Below are 22,308 nucleotides of genomic sequence, written 5' to 3' on the forward strand. Positions count from 1 at the left end.
ACCGATTCACGGGATACACACTCAAAAGGTAGCTAGTGTGTGTGTGTGTGTGAGAGAGAGAGAGCTCAAAGACATTGCTCCTGCAATGTTTTTACAAAAAATATAGATTTAGAGTTAGATAAACTTGGATTTTTTGGCAGAGACATACAGTTGAAGTCGGAAGTTTACATAAACTTAGGTTGGAGTCATTAAAACTTGTTTTTCAACCACTCCTCAAATTTCTTGTCGGTTAGGACATCTACTTTGTCGGTTAGGACATCTACTTTGTGCATGACACAAGTAAGTTTTCCAACAATTGTTCACATACAGATTATTTCACTTATAATTCACTGTATCACAATTCCAGTGTGTCAGAAGTTTACATACACTAAGTTGACTGTGCCTTTAAACAGCTTGGAAAATTCCAGAAAATGATGTCATGGCTTTAGAAGCTTCTGATAGGCTAATTGACATAACTTGAGTCAATTGGAGGTGTACCTGTGGATGTATTTCAAGGCCTACCTTCAAACTCAGTGCCTCTTTGCTTGACATCATGGGAAAATCAAAAGAAATCAGCCAAGACCTCAGAAAAAACATTGTAGACCTCCACAAGTCTGGTTCATCCTTGGAAGCTATTTCCAAATGCCTGAATGGAACCACGTTCATCTGTACAAACAATAGTACGCAAGTATAAACACCATGGGACCACGCAGCCATCATACCGCTCAGGAAGGAGACGCGTTCTGTCTCCTAGAGATGAACTTACTTTGGTGCGAAAAGTGTAAATCAATCCCAGAACAACAGCAAAGGACCTTGTGAAGATGCTGGAGGAAACAGGTACAAAATGATCTGTATCCACAGTAAAATGAGTCCTATGTCGACATAACCTGAAAGGCCGCTCAGCAAGGAAGAAGCCACTGCTCCAAAACCGCCATAAAGAAGCCAGACTACGGTTTGCAACTGCACATGGGGACAAAGATAGTACTTTTTGGAGAAATGTCCTCTGGTTTGAGTAAACAAAAATATAATTGTTTGGCCATAATGACCATCGTTATGTTTGGAGGAAAAAGGGGGAAGGCTTCAAGCCGAAGAACACCATCACAACCGTGAAGCACGGGGGTGGCAGCATCATGCTGTGGGGGTGCTTTGCTGCAGGAGGGACTGGTGCACTTCACAAAATAGATGGCATCATGAGGAAAGAAAATTATGTGGATATATTGAAGCAACATCTCGAGACATCAGTCAGGAAGTTAAAGCTTGGTCGCAAATGGGTCTTCCAAATGGACAATGACCCCAAGCATACTTCCAAAGTTGTGGCAAAATGGCTTAAGGACAACAAAGTCAAGGTATTGGAGTGGCCATCACAAAGCCCTGACCTCAATCCTATAGAAAATATGTGGGCAGAACTGAAAAAGTGTGTGCGAGCAAGGAGGCCTACAAACCTGACTCAGTTACACCAGCTCTGTCAGGAGGAATGGGCCAAAATTCACCCAATTTATTGTGGGAAGCTTGTGGAAGGCTACCCAAAATGTTTGATCCAATTTAAACAATTTAAAGGCAATGCTACCAAATACTAATTGAGTGTATGTAAACTTCTGACCCACTGGCAATGTGATGAAAGAAATAAAAGCTGAAATAAATCATTCTCTCTACTATTATTCTGACATTTCACATTATTAAAATAAAGTGGTGATCCTAACTGACCTAAGACAGGGACTTTTTACTAGGATTAAATGTCAGGAATTGTGAAAAACTGAGTTTAAATGTATTTGGCTAAGGTGTATGTAAACTTCCGACTTCAACTGTATACAGGATGCTACCCTCCACAACATAACCTTAATTCCAAACCAAAACTCCAAACCTACAACCTGATTTTGGACGGAATTACCTGGAAGGCTTTCTACTACCAAGGATGACTATTCCCAAGCTATACAGCAAATGATCTGGCAAACAAACAGAAACCTGAAAACACCATCCAACCTAGAACTGAGTGAATCATGTTTAGTCTGAAGCTATTTTTTACTTTCAAAAACCAAGAAGAAAAATACATTACAATGATATATTTTACTTTATAAGGACTTAATGCTAAGGCTACCAAGCTTGCTAGTACAAAGAGATACAACTTCAATTAGCACTGACGTGTAAAGTGAGAGGTGTCAAAGCCCTTGAGCCCAACAATGGCAGGAGAGTCGCACAGTCTACCCCAACCAAATGGAGAGGCCTTAGAAGCACCCTCCCGCTGTTCAGAGGTAATTAAAATACAGTACCCTCTGTTTGTAAAGAATGATAAGACACGAAAAGAGTACAACATTCACATTTTAGTCATTTAGCAGACGCTCTTATCCAGAGCGACTTACAGTTAGTGAGGGCATACATTTTTCATACTGGCCCCCCGTGGGAATCGAACCCACAACCCTGGCGTTGCAAGCGCCATGCTCTACCAACTTAGCTACAGTTTCCTTATGGGAAATCAAGAGACACTTTTGGGAACATAAGCAACCTTATCTTCAACACAGACCATCCCCTGGCATGGCACAGTGCTATATTAGCACACTACCCCTCTGTTAAGAGGGGGGGTGTTAGCAATGGGTGGAAACTCAGGATACTAGACAACGAGGACTCTGAGTCAGCTAATATAAATCTCTATAAATCTGGAACAGTATTGGTACAGGGCAACCCCAAATAGTTCCAGCTGGACTTTCACCTAATCAAATAAATAGCTCAGCAGGAGAAGCTCTCCCTTGAGAAAGATACCCCCACCCCGAGCGAGTCAGACCAGACCTCTTCATTAAATAACCCCACAGACGAGCAACCCCAAGCGGAAAGTCAACTTCCCAGCACAGAGTACTACTCCCTCATTGAAATTAAGGATAAATTCACCCAGCTGGAGGTAAGGCAGGTGGAGCAGGTACATCAGGTGATTACACTCCAGTCAGCACAGACCCAGACAACAGTCCAGCACAACAACACCCCCTTAACTAGACCTGGAGAGCTGGAGGTGGAGAGAGACATGTCTGCACTCTGGACTGTGGCGAGACAACATCAACAGGAGAAAGAGCAGGAGCAGGAGAAGAACGGAGCGCTAGAGGAGAGGATCAGAGTGCTGGAGGAGAAGGTGAGAACGATGACGGGTGACAGAGAACAACCCATTAGAGAGCTGGCCACCCCAGCAGAGAAGCCAGCAGAACAGCCCACCTCAGATCCTGGCCAAAGTCTCGACACCGCAGCAGAACAGTACACCCTAGACCCTGACCATAGCCTCAACATCACAGCCGGACAAACAAATGAAGAACCACAAGCCCAGGGGATCCCAACCCCTCTGAGCATCCCCCCCTGTCAGCCACCCTGATAGCCCTCCTGACGACCCCCCCACACCCACTGAGGACATACACAAGCCACAGATTGTACTCCTTATGGACTCAAACGGGAAATACATACAGGAAGAAAAAAAAATTCCCAAACACCCAGCACGCCCTAGACCTTCTGTCTGAGGACCAACTAGGATCACCCAGTCACATAATAATACACACAGGCACAAACGACCTGAGAACACAGCAGGAAAGGGTGGCCACAGCACTCAAGGGACTGATAGAAAAAGCTTCTTCTACTTTCCTACCACGAAAAAACGTCCACCCTGCTACCATACAGCAGGTAAACGCAAGTATTTCCTGTGACTGTGCCTCAAAACCAAATGTCTACCTGGCCCACCACTCCACCCTGGACTTGAACAGCCTTTACGACCAGGTCCACCTATACAAGGCAGCAGTGCTCACCTTCGCCTGGACCCTAAAGGATATCGCCCTCAACCGCAGACCCAACACCTCACACAGGAGCAACAGATCAACAGACACCCAGCCCAGACCAGAAAGACACTCTCCCAGACCTGCAGGACCTACACTCTCCCAGAACCCCCCCCCCCCACCCCATTTAGGCCCCCTCAGATCAGACCTATGCCCCTCCTACCCACCCCATGCCCCCCACTCCCGCAAAGAGAGCCTCAACATGAAAGTCACACATACGCCCAGGCAGTGAGCAGGCAAACAGGCCCAACCCCCACTCTTACACTAGCCCAAGCCAATGGCATGTACCAGATGCTCAGCAGGCTCTGCTCACAATTACTGGCCTGAGGCCAAACCACACGACCAACAACATTAGACACTTTATGGAAAACAAAGCCTTCACTATTTCATCCTGGAATATCCAAGGCCTGAGGTCATCTGCCTTTGGCCTAAAGAGCAGGAACCTGGACTTCACCAAAGAAATCGTTAATACAGACATTGTCATCCAACAAGAAACATGGTATAGAGGAGATGGACCCACTGGTTGCCCTCTAGGTTACAGAGAGCTGGTAGTCCCATCCACCAAACTACCAGGTGTGAAACAGGGAAGGGACTCAGGGGGTATGGTCATTTGGTATAGAGCAGACCTAACTCACTCTATTAAATTAATCAAAACAGGAACATTTTACATTTGGCTAGATATTCAAAAGGAAATTATCTCAACAGAGAAAAATGTCCTCCTGTGTGCTACCTATATCCCCACACTAGAATCCCCATACTTTAATGAAGAAAGCTTCTACTGCATAACCAACAAAAACGGGTCACAACTCCTGCAGCTCTGTCACACGCTGGGTATGTACATAGTCAATGGTAGGCATCAAGGGGACTCCTATGGTAGGTACACCTATAGCTCATCTCTTGGCAGTAGTACTGTAGACTACTTTATCACTGACCTCAACCCAGAGTCTCTCAGAGCATTCACAGTCAGCCCACTGACACCCCTATCAGACCACAGGAAAATCACAGTCTACTTGAACAGAGCAATACTCAATCATGAGGCATCAAAGCCAAAGGAACTGAATAATATTAAGAAATGCTATAGATGGAAGGAAAGTAGTGTCGAAACCTACCAAAAAACAATTGGGCAACAACAAATTCAATCCCCTTTAGACAACTTCCTGGACAAAGCGTTCCACTGTAATAGTGAAGGTGTAAACATGGCAGTAGAAAACCTAAACAGTATATTTCTCCTCTCAGCTTCCCTATCAAATCTAAAAATCTATAACATAAAACCGAAGAAAAGTAACGACAATGACAAATGGTTTGATGAAGAATGCAAAAACCTAAGAAAAAAAAAGCTTTGGACTGAAATCCATGTACACAAACAACAAGTGTGCGGTTATAATTGGCAAAAAACACACAAATTTCTTTCCACAGGGCCGTGGGGTGAGACAGGGATGCAGTTTAAGCCTCACTCTCATCAACATATATACAGTGAGGGGAAAAAAGTATTTGATCCCCTGCTGATTTTGTACGTTTGCCCACTGACAAAGACATGATCAGTCTATAATTTTAGTGGTAGGTTTTTTTGAACAGTGAGAGACAGAATAACAACAAAAAAATCCAGAAAAACGCATGTAAAAAATGTTATAAATTGATTTGCATTTTAATGAGGGAAATAAGTATTTGACCCCTCTGCAAAACATGACTTAGTACTTGGTGGCAAAACCCTTGTTGGCAATCACAGAGGTCAGACGTTTCTTGTAGTTGGCCACCAGGTTTGCACACATCTCAGGAGGGATTTTGTCCCACTCCTCTTTGCAGATCTTCTCCAAGTCATTAAGGTTTCGAGGCTGACGTTTCGCAACTCGAACCTTCAGCTCCCTCCACAGATTTTCTATGGGATTAAGGTCTGTAGACTGGCTAGGCCACTCCAGGACCTTAATGTGCCTCTTCTTGAGCCACTCCTTTGTTGCCTTGGCCGTGTGTTTTGGGTCATTGTCATGCTGGAATACCCATCCACAACCCATTTTCAATGCCCTGGCTGAGTGAAGGATTTGACGGTACATGTCCCCGTCCATCGTCCCTTTGATGCGGTGAAGTTGTCCTGTCCCCTTAGCAGAAAAACACCCCCAAAGCATAATGTTTCTACCTCCATGTTTGACGGTGGGGATGGGTCATATGCAGCATTCCTCCTCCTCCAAACACGGCGAGTTGAGTTGATGCCAAAGAGCTCGATTTTGGTCTCATCTGACCACAACACTTTCACCCAGTTCTCCTCTGAATCATTCAGATGTTCATTGGCAAACTTCAGATGGGCCTGTATATGTGCTTTCTTGAGCAGGGAGATATTGCGGGCGCTGCAGGATTTCAGTCCTTCACGGCGTAGTGTGTTACCAATTGTCCCAGCTGCCTTGAGATCATTGACAAGATCCTCCCGTGTAGGTCTGGGCTGATTCCTCACCATTCTCATGATCATTGCAACTCCATGAGGTGAGATCTTGCATGGAGCCCCAGGCCGAAGGAGATTGACAGTCTTTTGTGTTTCTTCCATTTGCGAATAATCGCACCAATTGTTGTCACCTTCTCACCAAGATGCTTGGCGAGTGTCTTGTAGCCCATTCCAGCCTTGTGTAGGTCTACAATCTTGTCCCTGACATCCTTGGAGAGCTCTTTGGTCTTTGCCATGGTGGAGAGTTTGGAATCTGATTGATTGATTGCTTCTGTGGACAGGTGTCATTTATACAGGTAACAAACTGAGATTAGGAGCACACCCTAATCTCAGCTCGTTACCTGTATAAAAGACACCTGTGAGCCCGAAATCTTTCTGATTGAGAGGGGGTCAAATACTTATTTCCCTCATTAAAATGCAAATCAATTTATAACATTTTTGAAAGGGGTGTAACAATTCGTTTTAACAACGATTCGATTTGTATCACGATTCGTGGTTGTCGATACGATTCAAGGACGATATTGGTTCATTTAGAACGATACGATCCGAAACGATTCAGTGACTTGAAATCGATTCAGTAACCTTTTAGCCAAAAATTCAACCAGTGTGACTGAAATAAATACCTGCATACTGGACAGTGCAGGTGAAGTTTCCTAGATTCCTGTTTCTTGTAAGGACCGCAATGGTGGCTTGATAATTTCTCGCTCGTCGGCTTCTCCTCTGTCGTCCGCCATGCTATGTTTTGTTGTCTTGCCGCCTTTGCGCTGCTGTTGGCGCGATGACGTCACGGATAGGCAGAGTGAATCGAGTAATGTTTAAAGCCTTTATCATTAAAAGTGCTAAGAAAAAACATCCATATAAAGTCTGACGTGCTTAAATCCAATGGGTTATTTCCTAGTATCGATACAATCGATTTATTACATTTTAAAACGATGTTAGATCGATATATGTTGTCCAAAAGGCCAACTCGCCGAGCACAGATCGATGTAGTTGGATCATAGGAATATAAATCGATACATCGATGTAGTAGATGGATCGTTACACCCCTAATTTTTGACATACGTTTTTCTGGATTTTTTTGTTGTTATTCTGTCTCTCACTGTTCAAATAAACCTACCATTAAAATTATAGACTGATCATTTCTTTGTCAGTGGGCAAACGTACAAAATCAGCAGGGGATCAAATACTGATTTTTCCCTCACAGTATCAACAAATTGGCGAGGGCACTAGAACAGTCTGCAGCACCCGGCCTCACCCTACTAGAATCTGAAGTCAAATGTCTACTGTTTGCTGATGATCTGGTGCTTCTGTCACCAACCAAGGAGGGCCTACAGCAGCACCTAGATCTTCTGCACAGATTCTGTCAGACCTGGGCCCTGACAATAAATCTCAGTAAGACAAAAATAATGGTGTTCCAAAAAAGGTCCAGTTGCCAGGACCACAAATACAAATTCCATCTAGACACCGTTGCCCTAGAGCTCACAAAAAACTATACATACCTTGGCCTAAACATCAGCGCCACAGGTAACTTCCACAAAGCTGTGAACGATCTGAGAGACAAGGCAAGAAGGGCCTTCTATGCCATCAAAAGGAACATAAAATTTGACATACCAAATAGGATAAAAATGGCTAAAAATACATGAATCAGTTATAGAATCCATTGCCCTTAATGGTTGCGAGGTCTGGGGTCCACTCACCAACGAAGAACACAATTAGACCCAAGCAAATCATGAGAAAACAAAAATAGAATTACTTGACACATTGGAAAGAATTAACAAAAAAACAGAGCAAACTAGAATGCTATTTGGCCCTAAACAGAGAGTACACAGTGGCAGAATACCTGATCACTGTGACTGACACAAAATTAAGGAAAGCTTTGACTATGTACAGACTCAGTGAGCATAGCCTTGCTATTGAGAAAGGCTGCCGTAGGCAGACCTGGCTCTCAAGAGAAGATACGCTATGTGCACACTGCCCACAAAATGAGGTGGTAACTGAGCTGCACTTCCTAACCTGAATGTATGACCATATTAGAGACACATATTTCCCTCAGATTACAGAGATCCACAAAGAATTAGAAAACAAACCCAATTTTGATACACTCCATTATCTACTGGGTGAAAAACCACAGTGTGCCATCACAGCAGCAATATTTGTGACCTGTTGCCACAAGAAAAGGGCAACCAGTGAAGAACAAACACCATTGTAAATACAACCCATATTTATGTTTATTTATTTTCCCATTTGTACTTTAACTATTTGTACATTGTTACAACACTGTATATATACATAATATGACATATGAAATGTCTTTATTCTTTTGGAACTTCTGAGTGTAATGTTTACTGTTAATATTTCTTGTTTATTTCACTTTTATTTACTATCTACTTCACTTGCTTTGGCAATGTTAACATACGTTTCCCATGCCAATAAAGCCCTTAAATGAATGAGAGAGAGAGAAAGAGAGAGAATTTATTTAGACTTTCTAATGGGGTGTGATGCCATCCAGCAGGATGTCTCAGGGTGCATTTGGGGTGTGATGTCATCCAGCAGGATGTCTCAGGGTGCATTTGGGGTGTGATGTCATCCAGCAGGATGTCTCAGGGTGCATTTGGGGTGTGATGTCATCCAGCAGGATGTCTCAGGGTGCGTTTGGGGTGTGATGCCATCCAGCAGGATATCTCAGGGTAAATCTGGGGTGTGATGTCATCCAGCAGGATGTCTCAGGGTAAATCTGGGGTGTGATGTCATCCAGTAGGATGTCTCAGGGTGTGTTTAGGGTGTGATGTCATCCAGTAGGATGTCTCAGGGTGCATTTGGGGTGTGATGTCATCCAGCAGGATGTCTCAGGGTGCATTTGGGGTGTGATGTCATCCAGTAGGATGTCTCAGGGTGTGTTTAGGGTGTGATGTCATCCAGCAGGATGTCTCAGGGTGCATTTGGGGTGTGATGTCATCCAGTAGGATGTCTCAGGGTGCGTTTGGGGTGTGATGCCATCCAGCAGGATATCTCAGGGTAAATCTGGGGTGTGATGTCATCCAGTAGGATGTCTCAGGGTGTGTTTAGGGTGTGATGTCATCCAGCAGGATGTCTCAGTGTGCGTTTGGGGTGTGATGTCATCCAGGTGGGAAAGGAAAGGACAGATTCACCCTTCACACAAAACGCTGCTTACCATTTGTTTTAGATGTCTCCTAGTGTGTGTATGAACTACTGGGAGTATGAATTATGAGTTTCAATTAAACCATAATACTGTATTTAGAGAAAGATAACAACACAACAAAAAGTAGCAGAAATGTACAACCCCATACTGCTGTATCTCTATAGGGATGAAATTAATGAATAATAAAAAAAAAGGGTGGCCATGATCTTTGAGATACTGTAACTCTGAAAGACCACACACCGTTCAGCATTCAGACTGTTGTTGTCTTGTCTCTATTCTGGAGCCGTAGAGAGGACAAGCTGAGGATCCCCAGTGGATGGTTGTGTCACCTGGCCCCTGAAATAGTCTCTCAGCTCTCCCCCGAAACAGAGGAGGACAAACTGCCTTTCTCTAAACAGTCAGACGTCTTTGCTTTTGGGTGAGTACCACTATGTTCCAAATGGCACCCTATTCCATATATAGTGTGCTACTTTTGACCAGGGCCTATATCGCTCTGGTAAAAGTAGTGTACTATAGGGAATAGGGTGCCATTTGGAACACACTCTACGTGTCCCTTGCGACTTCTCGTTGTTGTAAGGAGTTGTTCAGGAGCCTCTTCACTCTCTGTCTAGTTTTCATTGGATTTTCAGGCCCGGTTGTATTGACTTGAATTAAATTGAATAAACTTTATCCCACTAGGGGAAATTGGGGTTGTCACTAGCAAGACAAATACTCTGATGTTTTTAATTTTTTATTCTTATCCCTCTGAACCCTCTTCCCTCTCTCCATCTTCCCTTTCATCTATCTTCCCTCTCTCCCATCTTCCCTCTCATTCATCTTCCCTTTCATCCATATTCCCTCTCAGCCATCTTCCCTCTCAGCCATCTTCCCTCTCATCTATCTTCCCTCTCATTCATCTTCCCTCTCAGCCATCTTCCCTCTCATTCATCTTCCCTTTCATCCATCTTCCCTCTCAGCCATCTTCCCTCTCAGCCATCTTCCCTCTCATTCATCTTCCCTCTCATTCATCTTCCCTTTCAACCATCTTCCCTTTCAACCATCTTCCCTCTCAGCCATCTTCCCTCTCATCTATCTTCCCTCTCATCTATCTTCCCTCTCATCTATCTTCCCTCTCTTCCATCTTCCCTCTCATCTATCTTCCCTCTGCATCTTCCCTCTCACCCATCTTCCCTCTCTGCATCTTCCCTCTCTGCATCTTCCCTCTCTTTCCATCTTCCCTCTCTTTCCATCTTCCCTCTTTTTCCATATTCCCTCTCTTCCATCTTCTTGCTCATCCATGTTTGGAATGGTTATAATAGAATGGTTATAATACAATGGTTATAATACAATGGTTATAATACAATGGTTATAATAGCTAAAATGGTTATAATAACCAAAAGCCAGAAGTTTTCCTGTCTACCTGACCTAACCATGAAAAACTCTAGTACCCTAGTTATAACACTCACCCTAGTTATAACACTGACCCTACTTATAACACAAGTTATAACACTGACCCTAGTTATAACACTGACCCTACTTATAACACTGACCCTACTTATAACACTGACCCTAGTTATAACACTGACCCTAGTTATAACACTGACCCTACTTATAACACAAGTTATAACACTGACCCTAGTTATAACACTCACCCTAGTTATAACACTCACCCTAGTTATAACACTGACTCTAGTTATAACACTGACCCTAGTTATAACACTAGTTATAACACTGACCCTAGTTATAACACTAGTTATAACACTGACCCTAGTTATAACACTCACCCTAGTTATAACACTGACCCTAGTTATAACACTAGTTATAACACTGACCCTAGTTATAACACTAGTTATAACACTGACCCTAGTTATAACACTGACCCTAGTTATAACACTCACCCTAGTTATAACACTGACCCTAGTTATAACACTAGTTATAACACTAGTTATAACACTGACACTAGTTATAACACTGACCCTAGTTATAAAACTGACCCTAGTTATAACACTAGTTATAACACTGACCCTAGTTATAACACTGGTCCTCTGTAGCTCAGCTGGTAGAGCACGGCGCTTGTTTACATTTACATTACATTTTTAGTCATTTAGCAGACGCTCTTATCCAGAGCGACTTACAGGAGCAATTAGGGTTAAGTGCCTTGCTCAAGGGCACATCGACAGATTTTTCACCTAGTCGTCTCGGGGATTAGAACCAGCGACCTTTCGGTTACTGGCACAACGCTCTTAACCACTAAGCTACCTGCCGCTTGTAACGCCAAGGTAGTGGGTTCGATCCCCGGGACCACCCATACACAAAAAATGTATGCACGCACGACTGTAAGTCGCTTTGGATAAAAGCGTCTGCTAAATGGCATATTATTATTTATTATTATTTTATAACACTGACCCTAGTTATAAAACTGACCCTAGATATAACACTAGTTATAACACTGACCCTAGTTATAACACTAGTTATAACACTGACCCTAGTTATAACACTGACCCTAGTTATAACACTGACTGTAGTTATAACACTGACCCTAGTTATAACACTAGATATAACACTGACCCTAGTTATAACACTAGTTATAACACAGACCCTAGTTATAACACTGACCCTAGTTATAACACTAGTTATAACACTGACCCTAGTTATAACACTGACCCTAGTTATAACACTGACCCTAGTTATAACACTAGTTATAACACTGACCCTAGTTATAACACTGACCCTAGTTATAACACTAGATATAACACTGACCCTAGTTATAACACTGACCCTAGTTATAACACTGACCCTAGTTATAACACTGACCCTAGTTATAACACTAGTTATAACACTGACCCTAGTTATAACACTGACCCTAGTTATAACACTAGTTATAACACTGACACTAGTTATAACACTGACTCTAGTTATAACACTGACCCTAGTTATAACACTCACCCTAGTTATAACACTGACCCTAGTTATAACACTAGTTATAACACTGACCCTAGTTATAACACTAGTTATAACACTGACCCTAGTTATAACACTGACCCTAGTTATAACACTGACCCTAGTTATAACACTAGTTATAACACTGACCCTAGTTATAACACTGACCCTAGTTATAACACTAGTTATAACACTGACCCTAGTTATAACACTGACCCTAGTTATAACACTGACCCTAGTTATAACACTAGATATAACACTGACCCTAGTTATAACACTGACCCTAGTAATAACACTGACCCTAGTTATAGCACTGACCCTAGTTATAGCACTGACCCTAGTTATAGCACTGACCCTAGATATAACACTAGTTATAACAATGACCCTAGTTATAACACTGACCCTAGTTATAACACTGACCCTACTTATAACACTGACCCTACTTATAACACTGACCCTAGTTATAACACTGACCCTAGTTATAACACTAGTTATAACACTGACCCTAGTTATAACATGACCCTAGTTATAACACTGACCCTAGTTATAACACTAGTTATAACACTGACCCTAGTAATAACACTGACCCTAGTTATAACATGGATCCTAGTTATAATTGCCGGAGAAGCCGGTGTTTGGAGGATATATTGGCATGGGTGTTGTTCGTCGAGGGCCGGCAAACTGTGCCAATATATCCTCCGAACACCGGCTTCGAGGGCATTATCACTTTTATACAATGGGTTACCAACATATTCAAATAGTGATTTACAGTACATATTTTAATTAAAAACGTTATTTTGGGGTCCTCCCGAGTTGCGCAGCAGTCTAAGGCACTGCATCGCAGTGCTTGAGGCGTCACTACAGACCCAGGTTCGATCCCAGACTGTGTCGCAGCCGGCCGAGACCGGGAGACCCATGAGGCGGCGCACAATTGGCCCGGCGTCGTCCGGGTTAGGGGAGGGTTTGGCCGGCCCGGGATGTCCTTGTCCCATCGCGCTCTAGCGACTCCTGTGGCAGGACGGGTGCATGCACGCTGACACGGTCGCCAGTTGTATGGTGTTTCCTCCGACACTACCAATTGGATATCACGAAATTGGGGAGAAAAAGGGTTAAAAAAATATATACAGTACCAGTCAAAAGTTTGGACACACCTACTAATTCATTGTTTTTTCTTTATTTTTACTATTTTTACATTGTAGAATAATAGTGAAGAAATAACACATATGTCATCTTGAAATAACACATATGGCATCATGTAGTAACCAAAAAAGTGTTAAACAAATCTAAATATTTTATATTTGAGATTCTTCAAATAGCCACCCTTTGCCTTGACAGCTTTGCACGCACTTGGCATTCTCTCAACCAGCATCACCTGGAATGCTTTTCCAACAGTCTTGAAGGAGTTCCCATATATGCTGAGCACTTGTTGGCTGCTTTTCTTTCACTCTGCCGTCCAACTCTTCCCAAACCATCTCAATTGGGTTGAGGTCGGGGGAATGTGGAGGCCAGGTCATCTGATGCAGCACTCCAGCTCTCTCCTTCTTGGTAAAATAGCCCTTACACAGCCTGGAGGTGTGTTGGGTCATTGTCCTGTTGAAAAACAAATGATAGTCCCACTAAGCCCAAAACAGATGGGCTGGCGTATCGCTGCAGAATGCTGTGGTAGCCATGCTGGTTAAGTGTGCCTTGAATTCTAAATAAATCACAGACAGTGTCACCAGCAAAGCACCCCCACACCATAACACCTACTCCTCCATGCTTTACGGTGAGAACTACACATGCAGAGATCATCCATTCACCCACCCCGCGTCTCACAAAGACACAGCGGTTTGAACCAAAAATCTCACATTTGGGCTCATCAGACCAAAGGACAGATTTCCATTGGTCTAATGTCAATTGCTCGTGTTTCTTGGCCCAAGCAGCTCTCTTCTTATTATTGATGTCCTTTAGTAGTGGTTTCTTTGCAACATTCATTTGGGCTGCAATTTCTGATGCTGGTAACTCTAATGAACTTATCCTCTGCAGCAGAGGTAACTCTGGGTCTTCCATTCCTGTGGTGGCATAGAGCTTGATGGTTTTTGCGACTGCACTTGAAGAAACTTTCAAAGTTCTTGAAATGTTCCGTATTGACTGACCTTCATGTCTTAAAGTAATGATGGACTGTCGTTTCTCTTTGCTTATTTGAGCTGTTCTTGCCATAATATGGACTTGGTCTTTTACCAAATAGGGCTATCTTCTGTATACCCCCCCTACCTTGTCACAACACAAGTGATTGGCTCAAATGCATTTCCACAAATTAACTTTTAACAAGGCACACCTGTTATTTGAAATGCATTCCAGGTGACTACCTCATGAAGCTGGTTGAGAGAATGCCAAGAGTGTGCAAAGCTGTCATCAAGGCAAAGGGTGACTATTTGAAGAATCTCAAATATAAAATATATTTAACACTTTTTTTGGTTACTACATGATTCCATATGTGTTATTTCATAGTTTTTATGTCTTCACTATTATTCTACAATGTAAAAACTGTAAAAATAAAGATAAACCCTTGAATGAGTAGGTGTGTCCAAACTTTTGACTGGTAGTGTATATCAAAAATATTTGGATGAATTTATTCATACTATTTCAACCTTCCACAAGATATAGTCCCGACACAAATCTAGCGTTGCTACCCTAGCCGGCTGGTCGTTCGTTCTATCGGTTCGGTTGCCAGAGACACGACCCAGTCGTTCAGTCTTTTTGTTCTGTATCTATCCAGTCGTTCGTTCTAAATGTTCTATTGCCATACTGGCTGGCAACGTTCTTATCCATTGCTTGCTAGCTAGCCAACAACGGCTAACTTACAGTCACGTCAAACAGTGCAGCCAGAATAACAACAAAGTAGCTGCATTTGCATTTGTTTAAGCTGTTTTCTAGAGACATTTATTTAGAGACATCCATAACAATGAGCTAATGATACACTGTTTCACCTGGCATAGAAAATGTGCTCTCTCCTCAGGACACTGTTTTTCAGAGGAGCTAGCCAACAACACAGCTAAAACTGAAGCTGGAAAGACTGCAAACTAGCTGCACTTCGTTTTGTTTTACCTTTCTATTGACATTTCTTTGTATATATCCATACAAATTATGCTGATTCGGGATTTCGATTTGCTGAGAAAAGCTGCTTGCTGCATCCCGACTCCCGACCCCTATACGTTCATTACTATAGGACACCTGGAGATAGAATTTCAATAGCCTACTGAAACAATGTTATAATGTCAGAGAGACAGCAAGGTTTATACAAATCTCCGCTATTGAAAACCAATTGCTAGTCTAAAAGAAATGGGAGATAATGTCTAGATGCTTTTTATAGTGGAGATCAAGTTTATAAAGTGCCTGGCAGAGCTGATGAGACAGTGGATTGCGCAGTGAGATGGAACAGAGTAAATAGGCGTTTTAACATCATAGATTTAGCTGGTGGTAACTTGTGGCAGGAATGCTGTTGTAACCAATCAGCATTAAGGATTAGACCAACCCGTTGTATAACACTAGTTATAACACTGACCCTAGTTATAACACTGACCCTAGTTATAACACTAGTTATAACACTGACCCTAGTTATAACACTGACCCTAGTTATAACACTAGTTAAAACACTGACCCTAGTTATAACACTGACCCTAGTTATAACATTAGTTATAACACTGACCCTAGTTATAACACTGACCCTAGTTATAACACTAGTTAAAACACTGACCCTAGTTATAACACTGACCCTAGTTATAACACTGACCCTAGTTATAACACTAATTATAACACTGACCCTAGTTATAACACTAGTTATAACACTGACCCTAGTTATAACACTGACCCTAGTTATAACACTAGTTATAACACTGACCCTAGTTATAACACTGACCCTAGTTATAACACTAGTTATAACACTATTTATAACACTGACCCTAGTTATAACACTAGTTATAACACTGACCCTAGTTATAACACTGACCCTAGTTATAACACTGACCCTAGTTATAACACTGACCCTAGTTATAACACTGACTTTAGTTATAACACTAGTTATAACAGTGATTTTCCATGTTCTAGGCCTGCCTTTCACTCCCTTCTCTTTTGTTCTCTTCTGTGATCGTCACAGACCCCTTTGCGTGGGTGGACCCTGCTCTTTTGACTCATAACACAATTGCATTTTCAGATGTCCTCTCATATGGAGGGCCTGTCACTGGATCAGTCTGAGGGGAAGGGATGCAGCGCTCACACACATTGGATGCGCCCCATATGGCACCCTATTCCCTATATAGTGTACTACTTTTAACCAGAGCCCTATGGGAATAGGGTGCAATTTGGGATGCAGCCAGTGTCCATATGGCCTGTTGGTGCCTTAGTGATATCTAGAGGTTACCCCTGAAGCTGTTGTACATATTCAGCAATTCTCCATGTGTTTTTCTGTCTTGGCCGAATGCTATTTTTATGCTACTCAACCCTGGTCGTTGACATGACAGGGGAAAAAATGCCTGCTCATAATGCGAAATGAGGATGGTGTGACGATGTTGATGAAGTATAATGTATTAATGGACCTAACAGGTTTGATATAAAGTTAGTTCCTCAGCAGCAACCTTGTGGTCTGTCAGACTCATTGTGGGAGCGTCTAGAGCTTTTAAATGTATTCGGACAAGCACAACAGACATACAGCATAGAGATGCAGGTTTAGGTATTAAACCTGGTTTGATGCCACTTGTGTGTGGACGTCTGTTGTTGTGTTTTGTCATAATGTCACTGTAATAGGAAAATATGATATACACACATCCAATCTCCCTGAGCAGGTGCTGAATATGAAAACAAATCGAATAATTGTGAAACGTGACACTGCACAGTGAAATCTATGCTACCATATCATTTATGGTATCATAATGTTAAATGTCTAAGCCATGGGATATTTCACACATCCACCCTCCAACTGATTTCCCCCCCTGTGCTGTGTCCGTCTGCAGAACTATCTGGTATGAGTTGCATGCACGTGAGTGGCCTTATAAGAACCAGCCAGCAGAAGTTATCATCTGGCAGGTGGGCAGCGGAATGAAGCCCAACCTCACACAGATCGGCATGGGCAAAGAGATATCGGTAAGTGTTGCTCATATACAGTAAACTGTACCACACCTGGCTATTTCTGGTAGAAGTCGCTCACTAGTTGTAGGTGAACATATTTGATGTCCATGGGTAAAGATACTGTATATCCTTGAGTGGTGTTCTTCATAATACTGCAGTGGTGACTATCTTTCTTCACATAACTAAACACCATACCTGGTAGTTTCAGGTCTGATCTGCATACATATCAATTTACAGGTGTTCAGAATGTGCATCTTCATACATGCAATGAGACTAAATCCTGCCTGGGATGTTTTTTGAGTGCTCAATTGGCTTTTTGTTATTTGTGTTTCCTGAACCACTTCACAAAATAATTTATCTCACAGGGAAAAATACGGTTGTTTGAATCCGGTGGCATTCATCCATTTGTCCAGTTCTCCACGCAGGTCTCTTTCTCTCCTGTTTTTCCTGTGTTTGCCTGGGTCTCTAAAGGGGGTCTGTCTGGCTCTCCCTCCCTAGGACATCCTGCTCTTCTGCTGGGCGTTCGAGCAGGAGGAGAGGCCCAGCTTCTCCAAGCTGGTGGATCTGCTGGAAAAGTTGCCAAAACGGAACCGCCGCCTTTCCCACCCAGGGCACTTCTGGAAGTCAGCTGAGTATGTCAAATGAGACTAAAAAACAACAAAGTAAACCTGCCTAGACTATGTATCCTTATGGTGTGTGTGTGTGCGTGTGCGTGTACTTGTGTGTGTGTGTGTGTGTGTGAGAATAGGTGCAGTTGACCAAGACCCCCTGAACCTAGACATCTCAACATCCTCTGAACACATATTTTGGGTTTATTGTTTAATCACGTGGAAGATGTGTTTTATTTCATTGCTCAAATGACCTGTTCAGTTTGTTGGATGGTTTCTTTATTCTGGAATGTATTTTTCTCAATGTCACTTGTTTTAATGAGAGTTTGTGTCATGTCTCACTTCGTTGTGTACGGAAAATGCATCAGAATGAAATAGTTTTTTTAGAATGAATGTAATTATTTTATGAATTGTGAAATGTACATTTTTAAGTAATTGTCTTGGCATTTCTCATCTGTCAACTGTCTCTGTTATTTGTCAGTATTCCTCATGTTCTCTCCTGTTTGTGTTCTCTTCATGTTTGTCTCAAAGCTTTATCTATCTTCATTATTCACTATTGAATGTGAAGACTCCACTCCTGTCACTTGTAGGGCTGGATGACACTTCAGTACATTGGTAGGAAACTGTCCTGTGCTTTGATTATTGCCTGTGAACACTGTTGAGGATGCGTAAAAAATAATTGCATCCTATTCCCTACATGGACCTGTCAAAAACGTTAAAGGTAGTGCACTAGATGGGAAATAGGGTGAGAGATCTTTGAACAACAGCCTTTTTTTCTCAGCTCTGGTTCAGTCAGTAGTAGACCTACATTGACTGACTAGAAGTCTCTCACTAATGTTCAAACGCTGACACTTCAAATGTATCTCATTACTTAGTATGAACGTGCTTAAACACTTTGGACAAATGCTGTGCCTGAGAAATAGGTGTATAGTGGTTACTTTAGTGTTTTATCGCAGAAAAGTAAAAAGATGTATAGCTAGCTAGCTAAGGTCAACACCTACTTCCAGTAATGATGACACAATCGATTTTAATGATGACACAATCGATTTTAATGATGACACAATCGATTCCCTTGAGGAATTTGTCAGCCCTATAATTGACAAAGCACTTTCTGGACAGACACCATGACACAGTCTACTAACATGATCTGGCCATTTCTATCTTATATTTCACAGCGATATTTGAAAAACATGCTAGCTAGAGTAGAGTCAGACTGAATCATATCATTATGGATGAAAACCAGTGTCTCAGTAAGAACTGCATAGCTGCTGCTTTGGACGCTGTACAGCCACGGCTTAGATGCAGACAATCCAATCCTGTATAAAGCCCTTTCTACTACACTGTATTATACAGTAAAATATCCACCAATGTTGGAAATGCATACAAACAAATTGCTGCTGTTTTTTGGAGTACATCTGTCTATTTTGGAATTACTGGAATTCAGATATTGTACATGGGTCATCTATATTTGTACTGTTTACAACTTTTAAGTGCATGAAATGGACTACAAAGGATCTATTCTCGTTCTTACGATACAAAGTTGACTTTCAGCTCTATATTAAGTATATGATCACTGGGGTATTTTCTGATTGAACTGTTGTCAGCATAGGACCACCAAAGGATGCAGTGACAACAGTTAATAAGACTATACAGCCTGCTTTGTAAAAAAGGAAATGTTCAAAAGCGATGTTTAAGAGAATGATTGTAATATTATATTTGCACAGTATAATCGTGAAGAGAAATAACTAATTGTGCTGGAAAACCAATCAACAGAAAAACCAATCAACATTTAGTGCAAAGTGTACATAACTGATTGTAGACCTCGTTTTATCGTCAGTTGCCGTAAATCAATATTCCATGTGAACTCACTACAGCAGTTTGTGTACAGGATTTCTTACTTTATGAATGTCTGTATTGTGTTGTGGTTTTGTTGTATATTTTTGTTCATTCAGATTAATTTTTCTCCATATACCTTCCTATATTACGTAAGCATTGATGTTTATTTTCTGATTAAATCGTTGTATTGTAGAGTATAGCTCCAAAAGCTTGTATTTATCGATGCCTTGTTGTCCATGGCTCAGTGACTCATCAGAAGCTCTTTATTTGCACTCATCTTCTACGAAAAAGTATGACAATAAAAATATGTTTTGATTTTGGATGTTTTTTTGTTCGTTTTTACACATCTTTTATCGTACCCTCTTCTCTTTTATATGTTTTGCACTTGTTACTTTGAAAATGTTTTACACACCCTTGCACAGAACTTTATTAAAGAGCAACGGCCCTAAAAACAAACTTCTCTTTTAGAAAACAGCCTATGTGGCATCGATATTTATTCTACTGTCAAAATTGACTACAAAAGTGTAAATAGGATAAAGTCAGTCTCGTCCAAAACTGAGTTTTGTGAGACTTGTGATCGTGACTGCATCACAACGTAAATGAAGGTTGGGTTTATTTCAATGCTGCCCACATGCCCACAGCTGGCATCACACAAGTAATCATACATTCGTAGTACAGCTGCATGCGACCCGATTGTAATGCCTGTGGTAAATTTGACTTTGAATATCCCAATGGGGTTAGTTGGGGATCATCGGTAAATTACACAATGTACATGGAACAATGTTAAATTACAAAAGCTCCAAATTTCAATGACCTAAAAACCTCAAACCAACTATAAATTGTAGAAATGTATATACAAATATTGAAAGCATTTAATGAGAACTAAAACGTGTGCAACATGAAAATAGTCTCATTTACATTGTGTAATTTACTGGCGGTCCCTAACTAGCCCCAAAGATAGGCTATCCAAAGTCAAACCAACTTTGCCACGGTCGCACACCAGCTGGCTGAAGCTAATTGGCGTAAGAATTTGGCAAACTCTTCCCACCTGCGAACATACACACGAGACACCAACATCAAACCACACCCCCAAACCAACTCTCGCTTGAATTCAGTCATGGCCGCTAGCATTTCTTAATGAACCAAAATCTAATATGATTCCAAATCAGGAAGTTAAGCCGTCCTTTAAAACTGAACCTAAAGTCAGTTGCTAACCTCAAATCAACTGACTTACACATAAAAAGGTATATCAAATCTATAAAAATTTAAACTGAGGCAGTGAAACACAAATCTGGATTAAAGGTACTGTATCAATCAGGAAAGTTTGAGTTACATCAAATATACTGGTGGACAATGTCATCAATCTCAACCAAGAACCCATCAAGAGTCCTTCCCAGTGTTTAAACAGTAACACAATTCAAAACGGTTAGCCTATAGTCAGGTTTTTCACAGACATAACACCTAAACTACACTGAGTGTACAAAACATTAGGAACACCTTCCTAAAATTGAAATGCACCCCCTTTTGCACTCAGAACAGCCTCAATTCGTTGTGGGCATGGACTCTACAAAAAAAATCGAAAGAGTTCCACAGGGATGCTGGCCCATGTTGACTCCAATGCTTCCAACAGTTGTGTCAAGTTGGCTGGATGTCCTTTGGGTGGTGTACCATTCTTGATACACACGGAAACTGTTGAGCGTGAAAAACCCAGCAGCATTGCAATTCTTGACACACTCAAACCGGTGCGCCTGGCACCTACTACCATACCCCATTCAAAGGCACTTAAAACGTTCAGTCACTTAAATATTTTGTCTTGCACATTCACCCTCTGAATGGCACACATACACAATCCATGTCCCAATTGTCTCAAGGCTTAAAAATCCTTCGTTCACCTGTCTCTTCCCCTTCATCTACACTGATTGAAGTGGATTTAACAGTTGACATCAATAAGGGATCCTAGCTTTCATCTGGATTCACCTGGTCAGTCTATGTCAAGGAAAGAGCAGGTGTTGCTAAGGTTTTGTACACTCTATGTACAGTGGGGGAAAATAGTATTTAGCCAGCCACCAATTGTGCAAGTTCTCCCACTTAAAAAGATGAGAGAGGCCTGTAATTTTCATCATAGGTACACATCAACTATGACAGACAAATTGAGATTTTTTTTTCTCCAGAAAATCACATTGTAGGATTTTTAATGAATTTATTTGCAAATTATGGTGGAAAATAAGTATTTGGTCACCTACAAACAAGCAAGATTTCTGGCTCTCACAGACCTGTAACTTCTTCTTTAAGAGGCTCCTCTGTCCTCCACTCGTTACCTGTATTAATGGCACCTGTTTGAACTTGTTATCTGTATAAAAGACACCTGTCCACAACCTCAAACAGTCACACTCCAAACTCCACTATGGCCAAGACCAAAGAGCTGTCAAAGGACACCAGAAACAAAATTGTAGACCTGCACCAGGCTGGGAA

General features: G+C 41.7%; 1 protein-coding gene across 5 annotated transcripts in view; it reads left to right on the forward strand.

The window, feature by feature from the left end:
* The window catches only part of LOC121530779 (kinase suppressor of Ras 2-like), a 166,183-nt gene extending 146,027 nt beyond the window's left edge, over positions 1-20,156 (forward strand). For 4 of the 5 annotated variants that reach the window (XM_045226869.1, XM_045226871.1, XM_045226872.1 and 1 more), the window contains 4 exons: positions 9,654-9,788; positions 17,278-17,407; positions 17,891-18,024; positions 18,141-20,156. In XM_045226869.1, the coding sequence (XP_045082804.1) occupies positions 9,654-9,788; positions 17,278-17,407; positions 17,891-18,024; positions 18,141-18,150 (409 nt within the window). In that variant the 3' untranslated portion in view covers positions 18,151-20,156. The remainder of the gene's footprint in view (positions 1-9,653; positions 9,789-17,277; positions 17,408-17,890; positions 18,025-18,140) is intronic. The other variant, XM_045226870.1, reaches the window with a different exon arrangement.
* Positions 20,157-22,308: the final 2,152 nt, after the last annotated feature.

Source organism: Coregonus clupeaformis, chromosome 18 (assembly GCF_020615455.1).
Source record: "Coregonus clupeaformis isolate EN_2021a chromosome 18, ASM2061545v1, whole genome shotgun sequence".
NCBI classification, from domain to species: Eukaryota; Metazoa; Chordata; class Actinopteri; order Salmoniformes; family Salmonidae; genus Coregonus; species Coregonus clupeaformis.